The sequence below is a fragment of the Moschus berezovskii genome, chromosome 12 (assembly GCF_049115385.1).
Source record: "Moschus berezovskii isolate FMDL1 chromosome 12, NW_MosBer_1.0, whole genome shotgun sequence".
NCBI classification, from domain to species: Eukaryota; Metazoa; Chordata; class Mammalia; order Artiodactyla; family Moschidae; genus Moschus; species Moschus berezovskii.
Genome location: NC_142471.1, coordinates 43,714,350 through 43,740,843, shown reverse-complemented (window position 1 = coordinate 43,740,843; position 26,494 = coordinate 43,714,350). Strand labels below are relative to the sequence as shown.

The 26,494-nt window shown below is 38.6% G+C and overlaps 1 protein-coding gene across 4 annotated transcripts in view; it reads right to left on the bottom strand.

Annotated features, from left to right (window-relative positions):
* Positions 1-3,388: 3,388 nt before the first annotated feature.
* The window catches only part of MAPK8 (mitogen-activated protein kinase 8), a 116,073-nt gene continuing 92,967 nt past the window's right edge, over positions 3,389-26,494 (bottom strand). For 3 of the 4 annotated variants that reach the window (XM_055425273.2, XM_055425272.2, XM_055425271.2), the window contains 3 exons: positions 25,965-26,028; positions 22,123-22,200; positions 3,389-4,385 (listed from right to left, as the gene is read on the bottom strand). In XM_055425273.2, the coding sequence (XP_055281248.1) occupies positions 4,240-4,385; positions 22,123-22,200; positions 25,965-26,028 (288 nt within the window). In that variant the 3' untranslated portion in view covers positions 3,389-4,239. Of the gene's footprint in view, positions 4,391-22,122; positions 22,201-25,964; positions 26,029-26,494 lie in introns of all 4 variants that reach the window. The other variant, XM_055425274.2, reaches the window with a different exon arrangement.

Here is a 26,494-nt window from a genome sequence, read left to right as displayed (position 1 = left end):
TTGTTTTGTCTAGAGGAGGGGAGAGGAGAGGGAACGGAACACAGGGAAGGGAGAGGAATGAAGAAGGAATGGCATCATACAGGGAGAAAAGCAAATGTCAATTATCATACTTAGGTTTCAGGTTTCAAAACCTGTTGAACAGGATAAACTATGAGAAAATAGATGTCACAGTCCAGGTAGACAGCTAGTTCAGTTTTAACTTCATCATTCGGCTAAAAGATTAAGAGCTTCTCAAAAATATACCAAATATCGGGCCTACAAAAGTAATTTATTTCTTCGTAAAATTTACTAAGATTTATTCCTTTTGTAAAATGTAAAGAATGGACTGATATCACGAGCAGGTTTCTACTTACAAAAACAGACAGTAATAATGTCCAACGAGTACATCTAACACAATTTTCTAAGATACATAGTGAAAGATTTTACAGGTGAGTCTCTCTTACTGATGCAAGGTATATATTTTACATACTTATTGGTATAGTGTTGACATTGGCTATAAAGTACTTAACACACATAATTCACACTCAGTGAAGATCTAACAGTAAGGGCAACTGCTTACTTGGGAAAGCATAGAAAATTAGTGTGAGGTAGTTCAATAAAAACCTAGTTTAATTTGTAAGTTACTGTGAGAATAGAACATTGTGCAAAACTAATCCACAGGTAATATTTCTCAGAAGTTTCAGTAATGAAGAGAATCTAAATCAGAAATGGCCAGAAAGTGTTACTCTTACTAGACTCTCCTTAAGAGCACTTAACTAAGAGCAAGTTAGTTTGAAACTAATTAGGACATTTTTTTCCTTACCAGTTTTTTAATCATACCCCAAACTATACATTTCTGCTTCAATGCCCTTTACCCCTTCATCTTTTCATATTCAGGAAAAATTAGTTTCCTCTGATTCAGGAAAAACCTAAGAGACATCAGTAGAAACACAATGTATACTGAAATGTAAAGGATCCAGAGGCAACACTTAAGAGGGCTGCTAATGACAGAACAGTGGTGTCTGGTTTTCCTACCGGCAAGTTTCCTGGGGTCACGGGGCGTCATGCATTCACTCTACAGCTAATGTGTGACTAATGAACAACACTCACAAACAAACTACAACAGTATTTTTGAAAATAGACTATGTTTTTACCTCAAAATGTTGTACAGGCTTATGTCTAGGCAACAATGTGTAGTGACATCTTCATAGTGTAGCACATACTGGCCGACAGTGTATACCAAGTCTTATCTGTAACCTCAGACGGCTTCATTGCCTGCTGCTGATTGCACTATCAGATATCCAAATCCTCTTCACCTTCACCTTTTTAGACAACACAATAGGATCAGCATGGAAAAAAATAACAAAAGGGCTTATGGGAAAGTCTGCTGTTTTACATGCAATCAAGCTTGTTGCTATTGTTAAGGGGGTTGTGTGATAGCCTTCTCACTTAAGAGGCTGGTATTTCTCTTAGGAAGTCTGGTGTGAATATACTGTGCCTTTACCAACACAGGGCGTTGCATACCAGTAACAATCAGCGGCTGAGGGTGTATAACAAAACGAGAACTGTTCAGCAAATAGTATGAAAGCGTTGAGATGCTCTATTTATGTCTATTATAATTAAGCAATCCCAACAATACAATCATTAACAAATGATCAGTTTATATTAGAGGGTAACAGAACAGTAACCAGGAAGAAATACACAGAAAGAATTACTTTCCTAACCTATAACGTTGAATAATAAATCTTGATCTAAATAATTTTCTGACAGTAAGACCATGGGTATATTAAATATATAAAGTTGAAAATCCAAAGTTATAAGATAAGCAAGGTGGTTTTACATAAGTACTGCTTGACAGAAATCTTATTTCCATTTCTTTAAGAAGTGTTTAAGATGTTTTAAAGGTTCAAAAACTTCTAAAAATAAAAAGAACTAGCCCATCTTTAGTTTATTTAACACAGTTAGAGAAGAGGGAAAGTTGTATTGAGATATTGCATTTTAAAAACCCAGGGCACGCAACACTTAAACAGACTTTGTTTTCAGGATGTATCTTAAGTCTACATGACTATTAAGAGTTTTGTTTTCTCTGAATCAACTGAAACATGCTGGTTGGCAAGTGTAGCTGGCATTTACAACAAATGATACTGTTAAAACACCTGGTTTTCCTTGCTTAACCAACACCTGTACCAAGAGATGGCTTATCAGCAAGGAAACAGAAAATGAAGGGAATCTTCTGGGAGCATGTCAGTTGTTAAAGTGCAATAGTGAAATAATCTATTCTATAGAAATAAAGCTAGTTAACTGTCAAGCTAACAAAAACTTAACACATTTGTGCTCAAATTCTGAAACTGCAAATCCAATCCTATTTCTACAGTTGAAGAGGTGTTATAGTCTCAAAACTTTATTTTGCCTAATAAAATTAATGCACCCTGTCATATGAGTAGAAAAGGAATTAATAAAAAGACTGCCACTTCAAAAGAGGCTGGAAATCATGGCTTAAACAATCAAAAACAATCTTACTATTTCAAAGCATATAAAATGGCTATTAATGTATTTTGATCCTAAATATTGCACATTAACAATGACCTAAAATACCTTATTCAAAAGGAATTTTGCACTGAATACATGAATACCATGCCAAGTGGACTTTCATATGCCACATGTTGAATCGCACCAGTTTCTACTCCTGCTGGTCATTAATTCTCCTACTCCTGCTGGTCATTAATTCCATTGGGCTTTCTGCCTAGAACTTTTTGCTTATAATGTATGCATTTCCCAGTTCATTACAAGAAATCCCTCTTGTTTCAAAAATAATAAAAAGTGCCTGGGGCATTACAGACAACATATTTCAGAGTTAATGAGACTTCAATGATATTTTACTTAAGAAAAATTCTGTTGTAGAGAAATAATTTTGCAGATATAAAATGTAAACAATTAACATACAACCGTCAGGAGCAGCACCATTCTTACACTATTCAAAATCCACATCGTGTGTTTTATTGAAAATCAGGTATTAAAAAAATGAAAGACAGACTAAATAACTACCACTTATGCCTGCTCTGCTCAATATGAAGAAACAGTCCTTAGAAAATGATATCCTATATATGGCTGTGTGCTACTATTTTCAGATGAACGGTATATTGCTCATTTTATACATCACCTACAGAAATCTAAGTAGGCTTTGGAACCTCCCAACAGCTAGTATAAATATGATTATGCCACAGGTAGAATCAAATGGCCAGAAACACCCTGAGAACTGGTGCTCAGCTGACTGACACTCTAACAGGAAACTGAATAGGTCTAAGGGCCCGAGGCTGTAGGAAAGAGAAAGACCAGACTCTAGATCATTGCTAGGACCTACAGCCTGAGTAGATTAACTCAGTGTATACAAAAACAGGCTCATAGCTAGTAAAGGTGAACCATCTGTTTATTTGCATTGAAATGTATTATTCATGAAGTACCCTCTTGACTTTACGTGATCATAAGCTTTGAGCATGCCACAAATTTGCAGAAAACACCATATTCTCTTACTGTACTGTTGGTGGGTGGGATACGCGGATAGGAAGGTGGTGGTAGGTGCCCAACACTTTCAAAGACATGCTCTGAGTTATTCTGCCATTTAGATGATGGGGCTTTTGCCAAAATTCACATAGGATTACCTATCAATTGTATGTAACTAAATTAGAATTGGCAAGTAGCAAATATTGGAGGTTTTTTTTTAAACACGTTCATCATTTACAGTAGTTATTCCTGAATATAACTGGCTACAGGTTATTTTCCCTCACTCCTCTGGGGTTATTTCATTGATAAGCACATAACCCTAAAGGATAGCATCATGAACAAAACATTTGAAATAAATTCTAATAAAAAAAACTATAAAATCTTAAATAATTCATGATATAGGCAAGTCACCACATAATAGTTGCTTTGATAAACAAAATCTTACAAATTCAGTAAAAAAAAAAATCAGCAGCATAAGATAAAGCAAATATGCAAAAATTTTAAACCATGATAAAATAATTAGGTTTACATTATACAGTTAATTACAGCAAAAATACACAGTTCTGTTGCTGTTTTAAAACACAACTTAAGTTTTAAATTACATCACTTGAAATTAAAAAAAATAAACTACTTTACTACAAAATGAATTCTACATTTTTGAAAAATCACTCAAAAATAAGACCACTGAATTGTTTTCAAAGTAGTTCTATCAATGACTAAACAACTCCCCATCCCTCCCACCCCCCGAGGCCCAAGTAGTCATCTACAGCAGCCCAGAGGCCCGGCTGATGCTTCTAGACTGCTGTCTGTATCCGAGGCCAAAGTCGGATCTGTTGACATTGAAGACACATCATTGACAGAAGATGATGATGATGGATGCTGAGAGCCATTGATCACTGCTGCACCTGTGCTATGAGAAACAAAACAGCAAATCAGTTGCAGACAGAGTTGCAGATTGAGCTACTTGTACTGTACTGACTACCTCCAGTGGTCAATAATTTTTCTTTTGGTTTTCAAAGGCTCACTAAAAATAATCACAAGTGATACACAACACAACACTAACTTACAAACATTTCATCGCAAGCTACGAGGTGAGAATTTGGAAAATGTCTGGAAACCTGGAGTCCCTGCCCTTTCTACTAATTTTTCAATTTCGGACAAGAATTATTCTAGACAAGAATTGTCAACTCCAAGCCATATTTAGAAACAGTCCTATAGCAAGATTCATGAACTGGCTTCAGATGGTGTGTGAATAATACTGATAATACATGCAAAACTGTCTGTATTGCATTTTGTTGTACAGAGTATCTCAAGGGATACATGGCTCTAACAATTAAAAAACTACAGCCCTAATAAATGTAAACTGGTGCAGCTACTATGTAAAAGAGTATGGAGGTTCCTCAAAAACTTAAAAGAAAACTGCCATTCAGTTCAGTTCAGTTGCTCAATCGTGTCCAACTCTTTGTGATATCATGGACTGCAGCATGACAGGCTTCCCTATCCATCACCAACTCCCGGAGTTTACTCAAACTCATGTCCATTGAGTTGGTGATGCCATCCAACCATCTCATCCTCTGTTGTCCCCTTCTCCTCCCACCTTCAATCTTTCCTAGCATCAGGGTCTTTTCCAATGAGTCAGTTCTTCACACGGAGAAGGCAATGGCAAGCCACTCCAGTACTCTTGCCTAGAAAATCCCATGGATGGAGGAGCCTGGTAGGCTGCAGTCCGTGGGGTTGCTAAGGGTCAGACACGACTGAGTGACTTCACTTTCACTTTTCACTTTTACACATTGGAGAAGGAAATGGCAACCCACTCCAGTGTTCTTGCCTGGAGAATCCCAGGGACAGGGGAGCCTGGTGGGCTTCCGTCTATGGGGTCACACAGAGTCGGACACGACTGAAGTGACTTAGCAACAGCAGCAGTTCTTCACATCAGGTGGCCAAAGTATTGGGAGTTTCAGCTTCAGCAGCAGTTCTTCCAATGAATATTCAGGACTGATTTCCTTTAGGATGGACTGGTTGGATCTCCTTGCACTCTAAGGGACTCTCAAGAGTCTTCTCCAACACCACAGTTCAAAAGCATCAATTCTTCGGCACTCAGCTTTCTTTATACTCCAACTCTCACATCCATACATGACTACTGGAAAAACCACAGCTTTGACTAGACGGACCTTTGTTGGCAAAGTAATGTCTTTGCTTTTTAATTAGCTGTCTAGGTTGGCCATAGCTTTTCTTCCAAGGAGCAAGCATCTTTTAATTTCATGGCTGCAGTCACCATCTGGAGTGATTTTGGAGCCCAAGAAAATAAAGTCTGTCACTGTTTTCCCATCTATTTGCCATGAAGTGATGGGACCAGATGCCATGATCTTTGTTTTCTGAATGTTGAGTTTTAAGCCACTTTTTCTCTCTCCTCTTTCACTTTCATCAAGAGGCTCTTTAGATCTTCTTCACTTTCTGCCATAAGGGTGGTGTCATCTGCATATCTGAGGTTATTGATATTTCTCCCAGCAATCTTGATTCCAGCTTGTGCTTCCTCCAGCCCAGCATTTCTCATGATGTCATCTGCATATAAGTTAAATAAGCAGGGTGACATTATACAATCTTGACACACTCCTTTCAGTATTTGGAACCATATGTTGTTCCATATCCAGTGATAACTGTTGCTTCTTGACCTGCATACAGATTTCTCAGGAGGCAGGTCAGGTGGTCTGGTATTCCCATCTCTTTCAGAATTTTCCGCAGTTTGTTGTGGTCCACACAGTCAAAGGTGTGGCATAGTCAATAAAGCAGAAGTTTTTCTGGAACTCTCTTGCTTTTTCGATGATCCGATGGATATTGGCCATTTGATCTCTGGTTCCTCTGCCTTTTTAAAATCCAATGGTTCACATACTGTTGAAGCCTGGCTTAGAGAATTTTGAGCATTACTTTACTAGCGTGAGATGAGTGCAATTGTGTGATAGTTTGAACATTCTTTGGCATTGCCTTTCTTTGGGACTGGAATGAAAACTGACCTTTTCCAGTCCTGTGGCCACTGCTGAGTTTTCCAAATTTGCTTGCACATTTGAGTGCAGCACTTTCACAGTATCATCTTTTAGGATTTGAAATAGCTCAACCGGAATTCCATCACCTCCACTAGCTTTGTTTGTAGTGATGCTTCCTAAGGCCCACTCAACTTCGCATTCCAGGATGTCTGGCTCTAGGTAAGTGATCACACCATCGTGATTATTTGGATCATGAAAATCTTTTTTGTATAGTTCTTCTGTGTATTCTCACCACCTCTTCTCAGTATCTTCTGCTTCTGTTAATTCCACACCATTTCTATCCTTTATTGTGCCCATCTTTGCATGAAGAGTTTTGAGGTTCCTCAAAAAACTAAAAAGAAAACTGCCATATGATCCATCAATCCCACTCCCAGGCATATATCCAGACAAAACTATAATCTGAAAAGATACATGCACACCAGCATTCACTGCAGCACTATTCACAACAGCCAAGACACAGAAGCAGCCTGTATGTCGAATAACAGATCAATGGATAAAGAAGATGTGGTACACATACACACACATACACACAAACACCTTAGAATACTAATAAGCCATAAAAAATAACAAAATAATGCAATCTGCAGCAATATGGATGGCCTAGAATTTATCATTCTATGTCAGAAAAACAATTACCATATGCTATCACTTATTTGTGGACTCTAAAATATGACAAATGAATTTATCTATGAAACAGAAAAAGACTCACATAGAGAACAGTCTGGTGGCTGGCCAAACAGGAAGGGTGAGGGAGGGTTGGACTGGGAGTATAAGATCAGCAAAAGCAAACTACTGTATATATGTGTAACTGAATCACTTTGCTATACACCAGAAACACAACATTGTAAATCAATTATACATCAATAAAATAAATTTTTTTAATAAAATTACTGCCCTAATAAAAAATGCTTCATGATATCTTCTCACTGTAAAGTACAAACCATTATTCTGATACATCCTGTTTTAAAGCAAAAGCCAGGACAAAGATTAAAATCATTTTAATTCAAATGATCCTTGGTCCAACTGCCCCATTTGGTTACAAGACTTGCCAGAGCCACACAAGTGCTCTAGATAGGTAAACTCAGGTTTTGTTATTTCAGTTCTAATAAGTACTTGATAAATGTACATATGGGCTTAATAAAGAGATAAAAGTAGGGGAGACTCTTTCCCTTTACCAAAAGTATAGCCTAACAAGCATTTCCTGGATTTTAAAAAGTAATAGGAATACTTAACCTACAGAAAAATTCTCATAGTGCAACTGGGTCAGGAAGAAGGAACGACATTATGGGGTGGGAAATATGACTCATGCAATAGCTAAGAGCTTTTGAACTACATGATCACTAAATAAGAATCATTCCAAATTTGAGTATATCAAATAATGCAAGTTATACAGAAGTTCTTAAGAACACATTTATGGAATAAAAAGCAACAGTTTTCAAACTGAGTAATAAAAATTTCTAGGGGTGAGTTTCAGGGACCCAATGATGTTAAAACTTAGCGAGCTGAAAACCACTGCTCCAGAACCCAGTACCTCAGTGTTTGAAATTATCCCTCCTTTCTGTCCAATGACAAGAAATAAAACATTTAAATATGAACGGTCCTCTGAGAGCTTGTCTTCAAGTCCAACAATGAATTAACTAGGGGACATGGGATAGGCAAATCTTTAGGGCACTGGGGCAGGGACTGGGAGACAGAGAAGAACGAAACCTCAAGAGACAGAGCAGGTGATGGGAGGTGCACTGGCAAAGGAGGTGCACAGGATACTGCAGGTCTGACAGGAGAGGAAAAGGAGAAATGTGATAACCTAGAATTCTAGACCCAAGAACCTATTAGGCTCCCAGTCACATTGAAATGATGATACTAAACTTTGAAAAGTTCAATTCTGAGTATCATTTCGAGTCTTTCATCTACAGATTAAAATCACTTCAGAAAAAAAAAAGTTCAATTCATACACTATACGATGCACCTTTTCTGACTAAAGAGTATACAATCCCATGCAGAGCTTCAAAGACCTGTACTGAAACATTCAAATCATAAAAGTGTTTTATCACATATACTTTCTCATGCCTCTATTTTTTATCCAAATTTTATTGTATCCAAATTTCTTAATCTAATAAAAATTAAAATTTAAATGCATCATAAATTAAACTTTTTAATCTGAAAATCAAATAACTAAGGAAAAAAAAACTTGTTTATTTCTGACCTTTCAAGCAATATAGTAAATTCCCAGTAAATTCTCTGAATGGCAATACTATGGAAAAATCTTTAATTTATCTATTTCTGAAAGTCTTTAATTTCTAGATCTGATATCTTTAATTTTAGATATCTATCATTTCCTTCTCCGTTACTCTCTACATACTCAAAGGCATGCAAACTTATTTTAATATTACCTAAGCCAAAATAAAGACAAGAGGAAATCCAAGGGGCTAAATTATATATTTACTTTTTAAAATCAAGACAAAACGGCATTGTGAATTCCTGATATTTTTACAGCATTAATTTACTAACACTCTTCTTTGCAAGCTGTAACTGAGAATCCAGAAAATGTTTAGAAACTTGTACTCCTGTCCTTTCACCAACTTGAAGGTGTCACTAAATTAAAGGTTGTCTAGGATTCAAATTTTTCACTTAAATAAATTAAGAACAAATACAACTGCTGTTATCTATCTCATGAGATGATTAAGTTTACTCAAACATTTGACACAATGTGCCACTGATTAGGATATTATGCTAAAGTATAAAACTCTCCTAAATAATGGATTTTTCAAATCCGACTTGAGCCTCCATCAAGAAAAATTCACTTATATGACTACTGCATATCAACTGCAAAGCCAATTAATTAACTCAGTTATTAAAGCATTTATAATAGACCCTTTGTTTTTTGTTTTTTTTTCAAGGATTAAGTTTATTTTTTTTTCCTAAAATTTTTATTTAATAAATGGTACAAAGCACATGCCAAAAACATTAACAGTTAAAATTTCACCAAATGAAAAAATACAATAGAATACACAGTTGTAAAAAGCTACATTGTTATTTCACAATTGCCTCAAGCTGCAAAAAGAAAAAAAACCCCAATGCCATACCTAAGTTAGCCCTCTCTCAAAATAATGCCATTTTGAGCTAACCCATCAAAAGATGGGAACTGCTTTTGTTAATTCATATATATATATATGACTGTATCACTTTGCTATAAACCTGAAACAAACACAAGACTGTAAATGAAATATAGTACAATATAAAATAAAAATAAGTAACAGACCTTTGGGGCTTTACACAGAGTTAGAGTTCCTATCAGAGGGATAATAGCACCACAGCCGTACTGAATCCTCATGAAGGAGGCACACAAATGACTAAATTACAAGAGCTACAGGAATAAGAGCTGTTCACTTCCCAGAAACTACAGCTCACAAAAAGCCAACAAAGGCACAAGATACAGACCATTTACTTATGAATGTGTAAAACTCAAGAAAGTCCACATTATTCCTACAACATGTTGAAAGTGCTTCAGAATTCACACAATACTAATTTTCTTTTGGTTCTGGTTAAATTATATATACTGGTTTATAACAAATGGTAAAATCTGTAACTCTGTTCAAAGTTTTAAAAGATTACTTAAGAAAGATTTCTTGTATTTCTATGCCACCTTTATAGTTCTGGTTTCTCATTGCTTAATTAGTAAATTCAGCATGCAGGTTCTATCCCAGGCTAATTTATACACTTCTGGAAGGAACGGCCTCTTGAATTCACAGAGTGTTGAGGTGGGGAGCCCCCAACCACGTCAGATTCGTTTCACATATGATAATATACATGTTTCAATACATTCTCCCAAATCATCCCACCCTCGCCCTCTCCCAGAGTCCAAAAAACTGCTCCACACATCCGTACGTCTCCTGCTGTCTCGTACACAGGGTTATCGTTAATCTCTTGCTATATTCCATATATATGTGTTAATATAATGTAGGTGTTCTTCTTTCTGGCTTACTTCACTCTGTATAATAGGCTCCAGTTTCATCCACCTCATTAGAACTAATTCAAATGTATTCTTTTTAATTGCTGAGTAGTACTCCATTGTGTAAATGTACATACCACTGCTTTCTTACCCATTCGTCTGCAGATGGACATCTAGGTTGCTTCCATGTCCTGGCTATAATAAACAGTGCTGCAATGAACATTGGAGTACATGTGTCTCTTTCAATACTGGTTTCCTCAGTGTGTATGCCCAGGAGTGGGATTGCTGGGTTGTATGGCAGTTCTATTTCCAGTTTTTTAAGGAATCTCCACACTGTTCTCTATAGTGGTTGTACCAGTTTGCATTCCCACCAACAGTGTAAGTTCAGTTCAGTCGCTCAGTCGTGTCCGACTCCTTCAGTTCAGTTCAGTTCAGTCCTTCAGTCGTGTCCGACTCTTTGCGACCCCATGAACCACAGCATGCCAGGCCTCCCTGTCCATCACCAACTCCCGGAGTTCACTCAAACTCATGTCCACAGAGTCGGTAAGTGTAAGAGGGTTCCCTTTTCTCCACACCCTCTCCAGCATTTATTGCTTGTAGACTTTTAGACAGCAGCCATTCTGACTGGCGTGAAATGGTACCTCATTGTGGTTTTAATTTGCATTTCTCTCATAATGAGTGATATTGAGCATCTTTTCATGTGTTTGTTAGCCATCTATATGTCTTCTTTGGAGAAATGTCTGTATAGTTCTTTGTCCATTTTTTAAATCAGTTAGTTCAGTTCAGTTCAGTTCAGTCGCTCAGTCATGTCCGACTCTTAGCGACCCCATGAACCACAACACGAAAGGCCTCCATGTCCATCACCAACTCCCAGAGTTCACTCAAATTCATGTCCATCGAGTCGGTGATGCCATCCAGCCACCTCGTTCTCTGTCGTCCCCGTCTCCTTCTACCCCCAATCGCTCCCAGCATCAGTCTTTTCCAGTGAGTCAACTCGTCGCATGAGATGGCCAAAGTATTGCAGTTTCAACCTTTAGCATAAGTCCTTCCAATGAACACCCAGGATTGATATCCTCCAGAATGGACTGGTTGGATCTCCTTGCAGTACAAGGGACTCTCAAGAGTGTTCTCCAGCACCACAGTTCAAAAGCATCAATTCTTCGGCGATCAGCTTTCTTCACAGTCCAACTCTCACATCCATACATGACCACCGGAAAAACCATAGCCTTGACTAGACGGACCTTGGTTGGCAAAGTAATGTCTCTGCTTTTTAATATGCTATCTAGGCCGGTCATAACTTTCCTTCCAAGGAGTAATCGTCTTTTAATTCCATGGCTGCAATCAGCAACTGCAGTGATTTTGGAGCCCAAAAAAATAAAGTCTGACACGGTTTCCACTGTTTCCCCATCTATTTCCCATGAAGTGATGGGACCAGATGCCATGATCTTCGTTTTCTGAATGTTAAGCTTTAATCCAACCTTTTCACTCTCCTCTTTCACTTTCATCAAGACGCCTTTGAGTTCTTCTTCACTTTCTGCCATAAGGGTGGTGTCATCTGCATATCTGAGGTTATTGATATTTCTCCCGGCAATCTTGATTCCAGCTTGTGCTTCTTCCAGCCCAGCGTTCCTCATGATGTACTCTGCATAGAAGTTAAATAAGCAGGGTGACAATATACAACCTTGACCCACTCCTTTTCCTATTTGGAACCAGTCTGTTGTTCTATGTCCAGTTCTAACTGTTGCTTCCTGACCTGCATACAGGTTTCTCAAGAGGCAGGTCAGGTGGTCTGCTATTCCCATCTCTTTCAGAATGTTCCACAGTTAATTGTGATCCACACAGTAAAGGCCTTGGCATAGTCAATGAAGCAGAAATAGATGTTTTTCTGGAACTCTCTTGCTTTCTCCATGATCCAGCGGATGTTGGCAATTTTATCTATGGTGCCTCTGCCTTTTCTAAAACCTGCTTGAACATTTGGAAGTTCAAAATTCACATATTGCTAAAGGCTGGCTTGGAGAATTTTGAGCATGACTTTACTAGCGTGTGAGATGAGTGCAACTGTGTGGTAGTTTGAGCATGCTTTGGCATTGCCTTTCTTTGGGATTGGAATGAAGACTGACTTTTTCCAGTCCTGTGGCCACTGCTGAGTTTTCAAATTTGCTGGCATACTGAGTGCACCACTTTCACAGCATCATCTTTCAGGATTTGAAATAGCTCAATTCGAATTCCATCACCTCCACTAGCTTTGTTCGTCGTGATGCTCTCTAAAGCCCACCTGACTTCACATTCCAAGATGTCTGGTTCCAGGTGAGTGATCACGCCATCATGATTATCTTCGTCGTGAAGATCTTTTTTGTACAGTTCTTCTGTGTATTCTTGCCACCTCTTCTTAATATCTTCTGTTTCTGTTAGGTCCATACCATTTCTGTCCTTTATCGAGCCTATCTTTGCATGAAATGTTCCCTTGGAATCTCTAATTTTCTTGAAAAGATCTCTTGTTTTTCCTATTCTGTTGTTTTCCTCTATTTCTTTGCATTGATCGCTGAGGAAGGCTTTCTTATCTCTCCTTGCTATTCTTTGGAATTCTGCATTCAGATGCTTATATCTTTCCTTTTCTCCTTTGCTTTTCGCTTCTCTTCTTTTCACAGCTATTTGTAAGGCCTCCTCAGACAGCCATTTTGCTTTTTTGCATTTCTTTTCCATGGGGATGGTCTTGGTCCCTGTCTCCCGTACAATGTCACAAACCTCCGTCCAGAGTTCATCAGGCACTCTATCTATCAGATCTAGACCCTTAAATCTATTTCTTACTTCTACTGTATAATCATAAGGGATTTGATTTAGGTCATATCTGAATGGTTTAGTGGTTTTCCCTACTTTCTTCAATTTAAGACTGAATTTGGCAATAAGGAGTTCATGATCTGAGCCACAGTCAGCTCCTGGTCTTGTTTTTGCTAACTGTATACAGCTTCTCCATCTTTGGCTGCAAAGAATATAATCAATCTGATTTCGGTGTTGACCGTCTGGTGATGTCCATATGTAGAGTCTTCTCTTGTGTTGTTGGAAGAGGGTGTTTGCTATGACCAGTGCGTTCTCTTGACAAAACTCTATTAGCCTTTGCCCTGCTTCATTTTGTGCTCCAAGGCCAAATTTGCCTGTTACTCCAGGGGTTTCTTGACTTCCTATTTTTGCATTCCAGTCCCCTATAATGAAAAGGACATCTTTTTCGGGTGTTAGTTCTAAAAGGTCTTGTAGGTCTTCATAGAACTGTTCAACTTCGGCTTCTTCAGCATTACTGGTTGGGGCATAGACTTGGATTACTGTGATATTGAATGGTTTGCCTTGGTTCGAACAGAAATCATTCTGTCGTTTTTAAGATTGCATCCAAGTACTGCATTTCGGACTCTTTTGTTGACCATGATGGCTACTCCATTTCTTCTAAGGGATTCCTGCCCACAGTAATAGTCATCTGAGTTAAATTCACCCATTCCAGTCCATTTTAGTTCACTGATTCCTAGAATGTCAACGTTCACTCTTGCCATCTCCTGTTTGACCACCTCCAATTTGCCTTGATTCATGGACCTAACATTCCAGGTTCCTATGCAATACTGCTCTTTACAGCATCGGACCTTGCTTCTAGCATCAGTCACATCCACAACTGGGTATTTGTTTTGCTTTGGCTCCATCCCTTCATTCCTTCTAGAGTTATTTCTCCACTGATCTCCAGTAGCATACTGGGCACCTACCGACCTAGGGAATTCCTCATTCACTATCCTATCATTTGGGTCGTTTATTTTTCTGGAATTGAGCTGCAGGAGTTGCTTGTATATTTTTGAGATTAATTCTTTATCAGTTGCTTCATTTGCTATTATCGTCTCCCATTCTGAAGGCTGTCTTTTCACCTTGCTTAGAGTTTCCTTTGCTGTGCAGAAGCTTTTAATTTTAATTAGGTCCTATTTGTTTATTTTTGCTTTTATTTCCAATATTCTGGGAGGTGGGTCTTGGAGGATCCTGCTGTGGTTTATGTCGGAGAGTGTTTTGCCTATGTTCTCCTCTAAGAGTTTTATAGTTTCTGGTCTTACATTTAGATCTTTAATCCATTTTGAGTTTATTTTTGGGTATGGTGTTAGGAAGTGTTCTAGTTTCATTCTTTTACAAGTGGTTGACCAGTTTTCCCAGCACCACTTGTTAAAGAGATTGTCTTTTCTCCATTGAATATTCTTGCCTCCCTTGTCAAAGATAAGGTGTCCATAGGTGTGTGGATTTATCTCTGGGCTTTCTATTTTGTTCCAATGATTTATATTTCTGTCTTTAGGCCAGTACCATACTGTCTTGATGACTGTGGCTCTGTAGTAGTAGAACCTGAAGTCCGACAGGCTGATTCCCCCAGTTCCATTCTTCTTCCTCAAGACTGCTTTGGCTATTCGAGGTTTTTTGTATTTCCATACAAATTGTGAAATAATTTGCTCTAGCTCTGTGAAAAACACTGTTGGTAGCTTGATAGGGATTGCATTGAACTTATAAATTACTTTGGGTAATATATTCATTTTCACAATATTTATTCTTCCAATCCATGGGGTGTATTTCTCCATCTGTTAGTGTCCTCTCTGATTTCTTTCACCAATGTTTTATAGTTTTCTATATATAGGTCTTTTGTTTCTTTAGGTAGATATATTCCTAAGTATTTTATTCTTTTCGTTGCAATGGTGAATGGAATTGTTTCCTTAATTTCTCTATTTTCTCATTATCAGTGTATAGGAATGCAAGGGATTTCTGTGTGTTGATTTTATATCCTGCAACTTTACTATATTCATTGATTAGCTCTAGTAATTTTCTGGTAGAGTCTTTAGGGTTTTCTATGTAGAGGATCATGTTATCTGCAAACAGTGAAGAGTTTTACTTCTTCTTTTCCAATCTGGATTCCTTTTATGTCTTTTTCTGCTCTGATTGCTGTGGCCAAAACTTCCAAACTATGTTGAATGACAGTGGTGGACACCCTTGTCTTGTTCCCGACTTTAGGGGAAATGCTTTCAATTTTTCACCATTGAGGATAATGTTTGCTGTGGGTTTGTCATATATAGCTTTTATTATGTTGAGGAATGTTCCTTCTATTCCCATCTTCTGGAGGGTTTTGATCATAAATGGATGTTGAATTTTGTCAAAGGCTTTCTCTGCATCTATTGAGATAATCATATGATTTTTATTTTTCAATCTGTAAATGTGGTGTATTACGTTGGTTGATTTGCAGATATTGAAGAATCCTTGCATCCCTGGGATAAAGCCCACTTGGTCATGATGTATGATCTTTTTAATGTGTTGTTGGATTCTGATTGCTAGAATTTTGTTAAGGATTTTTGCATCTATGTTCATCAGTGATATTGGCCTGAAGTTCTCTTTTTTTGTGGCATCTCTGTCTTGTTTTGGTATTAGGGTGATGGTGGCCTCATAGAATGAGTTAGGAAGTTTACCTTCCTCGGCAATTTTCTGGAAGAGTTTGAGTAGAATAGGTGTTAGCTCTTCTCTAAATTTTTGGTAGAACTCAGCTGTGAAACCATCTGGACCTGGGCTTTTGTTTGCTGGAAGATTTCTCATTACAGTTTCTATTTCCATGCTTGTGATGAGTCTATTAAGATTTTCTATTTCTTCCTGGTTCAGTTTTGGAAAGTTGTACTTTTCTAAGAATTTGTCCATTTCTTCCCAGTTGTCCATTTTACTGGCATATAATTGCTGATAGCAGTCTCTTATGATCCTTTGTATTTCTGTGTTGTCTGTTGTGATCTCTCCCTTTTCATTTCTAATTTTATTGATTTGGTTTTTCTCGCTTTGTTTCTTGATGAGTCTGGCTAGTGGTTTGTCAATTTTATTTACCCTCTCAAAGAACCAGCTTTTGGCTTTGTTGATTTTTGCTATGGTCTCTTTTGTTTCTTTTGCATTTATTTCTGCCCTAATTTTTAAGATTTCTTTCCTTCTACTAACCCTAGGGTTCTTCATTTCTTCCTTTTCTAGTTGCTTTAGGTGTAGAGTTAGGTTATTTCAGTTCAGTTCAGTTCAGTTCAGTCGCTCAGTCGTGTCCGACTCTCCGCGACCCCATGAATCACAGCACGCCAGGCCTCCCTGTCCATCACCAACTCCCGGAGTACACTCAAACTCATGTCCACAGAGTCGGTGATGCCATCCAGCCATCTCATTCTCCGTCGTCCCCTTCTCCTCCCACCCCCAACCTTTCCCAGCATCAGAGTCTTTTCCAGTGAGTCAACTCGTCTCATGAGGTGGCCAAAGTATTGGAGTTTCAGCTTTAGCATCAGTCCCTCCAATGAACATCCAGGATTGATCTCCTTTAGAATGGACTGGTTGGATCTCCTTGCAGTATAAGGGACTCTCAAGAGTCTTCTCCAACACCACAGTTCAAAAGCATCGATTCTTCGGCGATCAGCTTTCTTCACAGTCCAACTCTCACATCCATACATGACCACGGGAAAAACCATTGCCTTGACTAGACGGACCTTGGTCGGCAAAGTAATGTCTCTGCTTTTTAATATACTATCAAGGTTGGTCATAACTTTCCTTCCAAGGAGCAAGCGTCTTTTAATTTCATGGCTGCAATCAGCATCTGCAGTGATTTTGGAGCCCAAAAAAACAAAGTCTGACACTGTTTCCACTGTTTTTCCATCTATTTCCCATGAAGTGATGGGACCAGATGCCATGATCTTTGTTTTCTGAATGTTGAGCTTCAAGCCAACCTTTTCACTCTCCTCTTTCACTTTCATCAAGAGGCTTTTGAGTTCCTCTTCACTTTCTGCCATAAGGGTAGTGTCATCTGCATATCTGAGGTTATTGATATTTCTCCCAGCAATCTTGATTCCAGCTTGTGCTTCTTCCAGCCCAGCGTTCCTCATGATGTACTCTGCTTATAGGTTATTTAGTTGGCCTTTTTTCTTGTTTCTTGAGGTGTGCCTGTATTGCTATGAACCTTCCCCTTAGCACTGCTTTTACAGTGTTCCACAGGTTTTGGGTTGTTGTGTTTTCATTTTCATTCATTTCTATGCATTATTTTGATTTCTTTTCGATTTCTTCAATGATTTGTTCGTTATTCAGCAGCGTGTTTTTCAGCCTCCATATGCTGGAAATTTTAATAGTTTTTCTCCTGTAAATGAGATCTAGTCTTACTGCATTGTGGTCAGATAAGACGCTTGGAATGATTTCAATTTTTTTGAATTTTCCAAGGCTAGATTTATGGCCCAGGATGTGATCTATCCTGGAGAAGGCTCTGTGTGCTCTTGAGAAGGTGAAATTCATTGCTTTGGGGTGAAATGTCCTATAGATATCTATTAGGTCTAACTGGTCTATCGTATCATTTAACTTTTGTGTTTCCTTGTTAATTTTCTGTTTAGTTGATCTATCCATAGGTGTGAGTAGGGTATTAAAGTCTCCCACTATTACTGTGTTATTGATTTCCCCTTTCATACTTGTTAGCATTTGTCTTACATATTGTGGTGCTCCTATGTTGGGTGCACATATATTTATAATTGTCATATCTTCTTCTTGGATTGAGCCTTTGATCATTATGTAGTGTCCTTCTTTGTCTCTTTTCACAGCCTTTGTCTTAAAGTCTATTTTATCTGATATGAGTATTGCTACTCCTGCTTTCTTTTGATCTCTGTTTGCATGGAATATCTTTTTCCAGCCCTTCACTTTCAGTCTGTATGTGTCCCTCGTTTTGAGGTGGGTCTCTTGTAGACAACATATAGGGGTCTTGTTTTTGTATCCATTCAGCCAGCCTTTGTCTTTTGGTTGGGGCATTCAACCCATTTACATTTAAGGTGATTATTGATAAGTATGATCCTGTTGCCATTTATTTTATTATTTTGGGTTCGAGTTTATACATTTATTCTGAGTTTCCTGTCCAGAGAAGATCCTTTAGCATTTGTTGGAGAGCTGGTTTGGTGATGCTGAATTCTCTCAGCTTTTGCCTGTCTGTAAAGCTTTTGATTTCACCTTCATATTTGAATGAGATCCTTGCTGGGTACAGTAATCTGGGCTGTAGGTTATTTTCTTTCATCACTTTAAGTATGCCCTGCCATTCCCTCCTGGCCTGAAGAGTTTCTATTGAAAGATCAGCTGTTATCCTTATTGGGATCCCCTTGTGTGTTATTTGTTGCTTTTCCCTTGCTGCCTTTAATATTTGTTCTTTGTGTTTGATCTTTGTTAATTTGATTAATATGTGTCTTGGGGTATTTCACCTTGGGTTTATCCTGTTTGGGACTCTCTGGGATTCTTGGACTTGGGTAATTATTTCCTTCCCCATTTTAGGGAAATTTTCAACTATTATCTCCTCAAGTATTTTCTCATGGTCTTTCTTCTTGTCTTATTCTTCTGGGACTATGATTCGGATGTTGGGGCGTTTAAAATTGTTCCAGATGTCTCTGAGATTGTCCTCATTTCTTTTGTTTTTCTTTTTTCCTCTCTGTTTCATTTATTTCTACTATTCTATCTTCTAACTCACTTATTCTATCTTCTGCCTCCGTTATTCTACTGTTGGTTCCCTCCAGAGCGTTTTTTATCTCATCTATTGCATTATTCATTGTACACTGACTCTTTTTTATTTCTTCTAGATCCTTATTAAACCTTTCTTACATCTTCTCAATCCTCGTCTCCAGATTATTTATCTGTAACTCCAATTTGCTTTCAAGATTTTGGATCAATTTCACTATCAATATTTGGAATTCTTTATCAGGTAGATTCCCTATCTCTTCCTCTTTTGTTTGGGTTGGTGGGCATTTATCCTGTTCCTTTATTTGCTGGGTATTTCTCTGTCTCTTCATCTTGCTTATATTGTTGCGTTTGGGGTGGCCTTTCCATCTTCTGGCAGTTTGTGGAGTTCTCTTTATTGTGGAGTTTCCTCGCTGTGGGTGAGGTTGGACGGGTGGCTTGTCAAGGTTCCCTGGTTAGGGAAGCTTGTGTCAGTGTTCTGGTGGGTGGAGCTGGATTTCTTCTCTCTGGAGTGCAATGAAGTGACCAGTAATGAGTTATGAGATGTCAATGGGTTTGGAGTGACTTTGGACAACCTGTATATTGAAGCTCAGGGCTATGTTTCTGTATTGCTGGAGAATTTGCGTGGTATGTCTTGCTCTGGAACTTGTTGGTGCTTCTTTCAGTGTGGGTATGGAGGCGTTTGATGGAACTCCTATCGATTAATGTTCCCTATAGTCAGAAGTTCTCTGTTACTCTCACGATTCGAACTTAATTCTCCTGCTGCTGGTTTTCAGTATTATTCTTGCAGTAGCCTCTAGACTTCTCTGTCACTTCCAAGATGGTTCCCTCTGTTTCAGCTTCTGTTTGCTGGTCTCTTCAGTGTCTTATTTCTTCCCTGACACTAGGGGGCGGTGGTGGACACTTTTTAAGGCTCACTTGTTCAGTCCTATTCTGGGAAGGGAGGAACACTGCAGACAAATATCTCTGGTGTCTGTGGGGAGTGCTTGCAGTGTCCCAGCCACAATGGGTTTGCCTCCGCTCACGGCGTGTGTGCTGTCCCAGTCTACACTGCACAGTCTCTAGGTTGCTCTTCAGATAACTGTCTGAGGCCGGCGCTGGGTTGCATGCACATCCCAGGTCTAAGCCACTCAGGCTCAGGTACTCCACAAAGGCGCAGACTTGGCGGGCCTGCGTTTTGTGCCCGGCCCCGGTCTGAGCAGCTCAAGTGACCAGGTGTTTGGCGAATGCAGTCACTGCAACTTATCGCCTCCCAGGTCCCTCGAGCTCAGTTTTCTGGGTGTACAACCGTCGCTCCTTCTCAGGCGGATGTTAACCGGCCAGAAACCCAAAAAGTCTTGGTTAACAATAAAGCCTGCCTGCAGTTTGGTATCGGATGCCTCTCTGGGGCCATGATTGTCCCCCTTCCGGCTCTGGCTGCCCTCCCCTGCCTGTCTCAGCAGGGTATGGGCCGACCGCAGCCAGCTCACTCTGCTCAGTCCTTTGTTCTGTGAGCAGGACTGGCAGAGTCTTAGGTTAGGGCTTTTCGCCTTTTTGCGGGGTAGCTACCCCACAGTCTGCTCTGCTATCTCCAGTCAGTTCCCCCAGACTGCCCTCCCGGCCTTTAGGCCCAGTCCTCTCTCTAAGCAGTTCAGCTGGCTCCTCCCTGCCCCGTCCCTGTCTGTTAATGGCAGATGCGGGCGTCTGCTCTGCTTCTCCGCTGGGAGTTACCATTGGGCTCCTAATGGTAATTATTTCTTTCTTTTTCTCCTGGTTGTGTTGCCCTTTGAGGTTCCAAGGTTCGCCACAGACTCGCCTGTGAGAGTGTTTCCTGGTGTTCGAAAACTTCTTTTTTATGCCTCCCTTCCTGGACCGAGCTCCGTCCCTACTTCTTTGTCTCTCTTTTTATCTTTTATGTTTTTCCTACCTCCTTTTGAAGACAGTGGGCTGCTTTTCTGGGTGCCTGATGTCCTCTGCCGGCATTCAGAAATTGTTTTGTGGACTTTACTCAGTGTTCAAATGTTCTTTTGATGAATTTGTGGGGGAGAAAGTGGTCTTGCCGTCCTACTGCTCCACCATCTTGCCCTTAGTCTCCCTTAATAGACCCTTTGTTACAACTAATTGTAGGTATAAGCTGTCGAAACCAGTTTATATTTTCAAGAGAATCTTTATTATAATTTAGAAGACTGCATTTCTGATCAAGGATTTACAAAGAATTAGAATATAAGCAAAAATGTCATAGAAAGCTACAAAAATTATTTAAATATATTTTTACAGTACAAAAAACTGGGCACTTGAAACTATAGTTATAAATCTTACTTCATAAACAAGATGCTAGATATGATATCCAACTTTTTTCTTAGAATTACTGTATAAGAATTTTAGAAGGATGATTAAAACGACACAGTTTTACTCTAATTCAAGACCTATCAGTTGAAACAGTATTCCTCAAGATTCAGCTCAAATTTAATCTCTCCCTAATCTTTGCAGCCAGAAGTCTCGGCTGCCAGCCAGAGACCAAATTGGATGCTGGAAAAACCATGCCCTCTTGAAGTTACTGATAAACATGGCTTCAAACAGTCACTTTTCTACACAAAAGATTTGTAGTCTTATATCATTTAACTTTTCTAAACTGTTTCCTCATCTGTAAAATGTGCATAAAAATCCCTTCCTCGGGGTTTTCCAGGGCTGAATGAAACAAAGTACAAAAAACCAGCTATGTCTATCATGTGGTATGTACTTACTAAGTAAATGTTGTCCTCTAACTTTTCCCTTAAATTCTTCATGCTTTTACAAGTACTAAAAGTCAATATGAGCTTATGATAAAAGAAAATGTTTAACTCATACAAAGCAACATTATTAAGAGACAGAATACCTTCTGACAGCAGTTTTAACAACAACGCCAACAACAAAAAAGGTTTTAAATTTCAGTTCTTCAATGGGATGTCAGTATCACAGAAAAAGATGTGCATTTTATGAAATCAGTTACGATACATTAGCACAATGTATTGATAGAACAGTGTGCCAGTGCTTTCAAATTTAACCACAGAAATTGTACTCCTTATACTTACTAAACTTTGGATACTAATGGTAGTAAATATAGAAAGAACTGAAAGTTTCAGGCCACTGAAGATTACAACACAAGAAGTAAACTGTAATCATAACTAAGCTTATATTGTAACCAACCTAAAGGAGAGGGCTGCCCCCGTATAACTCCATTCTTGGTTCTTTCTTCCAAGTCCATAACTTCTTTGTATATCAATTCTGAAAAAGAGGTAAATAAAAAATTTTCAAAGGCTGAAAGGCCATCTCCCAAGATATGTATATGTTAAGTAAAAAATTTTCACACATATTAAATACGTCAAATGGTGTCCTTGCAATGGTAGAAGGTTGAAAAGTGTCAACCAACGGTTCAAAGGTGTTAATAACAATTTATTGATCCTCAACCATGAATTATATTGAAATAAAAAAAAATCTCTGCTGTAATATTCCAAATGTTAGATTAAGATAGATCTGAGGTTAGAAGTTTTATCTTCTATACTCCACAGGACTTTATACCATATCATTCTATACTAAAAATACTCATTTAATTCTCTCAAAGAGGGCTTGAATCAAATTTGTCTTACTAACTTCTATTTCCCAAGGCCTGGTATAGAGCATGGTACACTGTAGGTACTTACCCAGATACCAGTTAAAAGATATAAATGCAAGAGTATATGGAACCTTCTTTAATCAGAAGAGAATACAAATACATTTTCATTAAAGGAAAAGAATCAGGCAGCTATACTTCAACACCTTCTGAGTTGAATGAAGCATGGCATATTATTACTATACAGATTTCTTCACGAGAATCTTGTTCCTTAATCAGGCTTCTGGACGGTGGGTGGATGGCTGGCAGGACTACTTCAACTAAGAGAAACAGCAGATACTGCCCTGTAGTGTATTTGCCCCCTGCCCTGTGTTCTTCTACACGATCTGATGTCAAGTGTGATGTGCCTTATGAGTCTGACTGCCAACTTAAGACCTTTCTGGAGTACGCTGGTGAAGTCACTTAGTCGTGTCCGACTCTTTGCGACCCCATGGACTATAGCCTACCAGGCTCCTTGGTCCATGGGATTTTCCAGGCAAGAGTACAGGAGTTGGTTGCCATTTCCTTTTCCAGGGGATCTTTCCGACCCAAGGATCAAACCTGGGTCTCCCGCATTGTAGGCAAATGTTTTACCGTCTGAGCTACCAGGAAAGCCCTGCTGCTGCTGCTAAGTCACTTCAGTCGTGTCCGACTCTGTGTGACCCCATAGATGGAAGCCCACCAGGCTCCCCCGTCCCTGGGATTCTCCAGGCAAGAACACTGGAGTGGGTTGCCATTTCCTTCTCCAATGTGTGAAAGTGAAGTCACTCAGTCGTGTCCGACCCTTAGCGACCCCACGGACTGCAGCCTACCAGGCTCCTCCATCCATGGGATTTTCTAGGCAATAGTACTGGAGTGGCTTGCCACTGCCTTCCCCCAGGAAAGCCCTAATATTGCCATTATTCTTCTCAGGTCATAAAGTTCTTTGAGGACTGTATAAAAGCAATGAATGCTCTTCTAAGAAAAATGTATAAACAAAAAAAGTTGCAGAGAATTTCAAGAAGTCTGTAATTCATTAAACATTTGATAAATGATTTCTGATCACAGGGTATGGCAATATTCATGCTGATAATAAGGTAAAATAAGTGGATATGTTGGGATGAACAAGAGCTGGAGACACGGAAGTCTGTTTGTGATGGTAACCTACTTGGGCTAGGAAGAAGAAAAATAGGAAGTCTTTTGATAGAGGCAAGAACGGGAGATGTCTTTAAGAAACAAAAAGGAATGATAAGCATTCCAGATAGGGGGATTAAAAAGAGAGATGAAACAGTATCTCTTTGTAAAAAGGGACTAAGGCAGAAGAACCAAAACTAATCAGGGGTACTAACTAGACAAATGGCTTTGCCAATGAATTTTTTCTGTTATGATGCTAAAAAAGGGAGTTTGTAAGTAGCTACTAAACTACATTTGGGTAGGAGAAAAAGATATAGGACAAAAATAAGTATGTTTAAAGTAATAAAAAATCCTAGAAATGTACAAATGAAGATACTACGTTTCACTGATTTTTAGACGTACTCTTTTCAGTTAGCTTAATGGTGCAGTACAGCTCGCATTGTTTTCTCTTTCTTAGTGGTATATAATTGGAGAAGGCAATGGCAAGCCACTCCAGTACTCTTGCCTAGAGAGTCCCATGGATGAAGGAGCCTGGTGGGCTGCAGTCCGTGGGGTCGCTGAGGGTTGGACGCGACTGAGCAACTTCACTTTCACTTTTCACTTTCACACATTGGAGAAGGAAATGGCAACCCACTCCAGTGTTCTTGCCTGGAGAATCCCAGGGACGGGGGAGCCTGGTGGGCTTCCGTCTATGGGGTCACAGAGAGTCGGACACGACTGAAGTGACTTAGCAGCAGCAGCAGCAGCAGTGGTATATAATAGTGTGTTTTACAATCGGGGGCCTATTAATATTCCACGAAATATCATATATGTTTACTGTAAATGTAATGATATATAAAATATCAGGTTAGATATTTTAATACCTACTCTGATCCATAGTTTCTATACTCTTGTATATTACACATTACACAGACAAATGTACTAAGTTCTACCTAATTCTGTCATATTGGTGGGCCTTATAGAACCTTATTAATACTATATATCTCCCAAGTCAACTGAGGTAAAACTAATTTCTGATTATTCCGAAGAAAGAATCAACTTCATTCCTCCCAAATAAACCTGAAAATGGATTACCTGCTTTGGTTTATACCTCCCCAATCCCTTTTGCCTTCCAAGTATTTAGGTTCTTAGCTCTTAATAACATATCTTCTGTCCACCTGATTTTAAATGACTCCACAGTCAAGCAGATACAAAATTGGTCAAAATATTACATGACAACAATATAAATAGAAGCAAATGAGATCTAAAGGTACCTTGGCCCAAATGTCCCAGGGAATCTTTTAAAGAAGGAAATAAAGAGGGTGAAGGTGGAATGATTGGGGAGAATGGAATTGTAGCATGTATATTATCATAAGTGACCAGTCCAGGTTCGACGCATACATTTTCCTCTGTTCATTCCTTTGCATTTGTGCTTTTTTAATAAAATTCTTTTTTAAAAAAAAATAAAATAAAATAAAAATAAAAAAAAAATAAATAAAGAAGGAAATACTTTAACATTTCCATGACTTTCAAAGCATTATTAATATTCAACCAAAGTAAAAAAAATAAAATAAAACTACTCTATTAGATATGCAAAGATTAAAAATTAACTCACTCTGTTGATGAAGGTGGGGATAAAAGACATTCCTATACAATGCTGATGTGAGTGTAAACTGCTACAATTTCTTCAGAGAGCAATTAGAAATAGCTGAAAATATCCTCTGGCCCAGCAAATCTCCTTGTAAGATTTTTCTCACAGGCGTATTCTCAGATGCACACAAGAATACTACAGAGTTGACTGTAACAACAACAGACTAGACCCAGCTTAAATGCTCTTCAGACGGTTGTTAGAACAACCCTGTGACACAGCCGCACAGGAGATCTCTAACCAGATATTAAAGCAGATGAGCCAGGTATATGGAGCAAGAGGGAATAATCTCTAAAACATACGATAATATCAACAAAGCAATTGTGAGTTGTATACAACTGTATGTGATTAAAACAGGGTGGGAGAGGAGAAGGGGGAGACATCAAACACACAGGTTTGTATATTTGCAGACTATGAAAGAATATTAAAGTTCCTGAAAGTACAAATGTGCCTTTGTCTGGGGTGGGGAACATAAGGCATTAATTAAGTTAGTGAAGGAAGGAGGTTTAGTTTCTACTTCTGCAAAATATTTTAAATCATATTATCAAATACCAGTTATGAATAACAGAAAATATCTTTCATCTCCCTAAAATGATGAATAAATAGCATAGAAAGCCAGAGCTCTCTCAGCTTCATCTTAAAGAATCTGGTGAATGTTACCTTTCCACTCTTCTATTGTATGTTCCCTCTCATCTAACTGCTTGTCAGGTATCTTTGGTGGTGGCTAAAAAACAAGGCAACAAAAATTGAGTTAGTTTATTGAAAGTATATAAATTCCTTACAATTACTTGAAATATTAACCATACAGAAGCCTTGGAAAAACACACCATTATACCACGATTGATCAATGATCTATGTTGATTTTGTATAGACAGACTAATTTGGGAAGACTCCATGACAGGAAAAAACATGCTTAATAGTCTTTTTTTTCTTGTTATTGCAGCTATCATATTTTATTTACATTATAGAATTGTGCTATGCTTTGGACACAATAATTTGTTTACAACAAATTTAAGATGTTTTCTCAAAGTGCTCAACATAATAGCTCAACTTACAAGGTAATAAGGCAAAAAGGCAAGAAATAATGGCAGGGAAGTTTATTTTGTGTAGGAGGTACTTGGATATGTTCATTCCCTAAAGGAATTTTTCATGCAAAAACAGACAGCACCATCATCATTTATTTATATTTT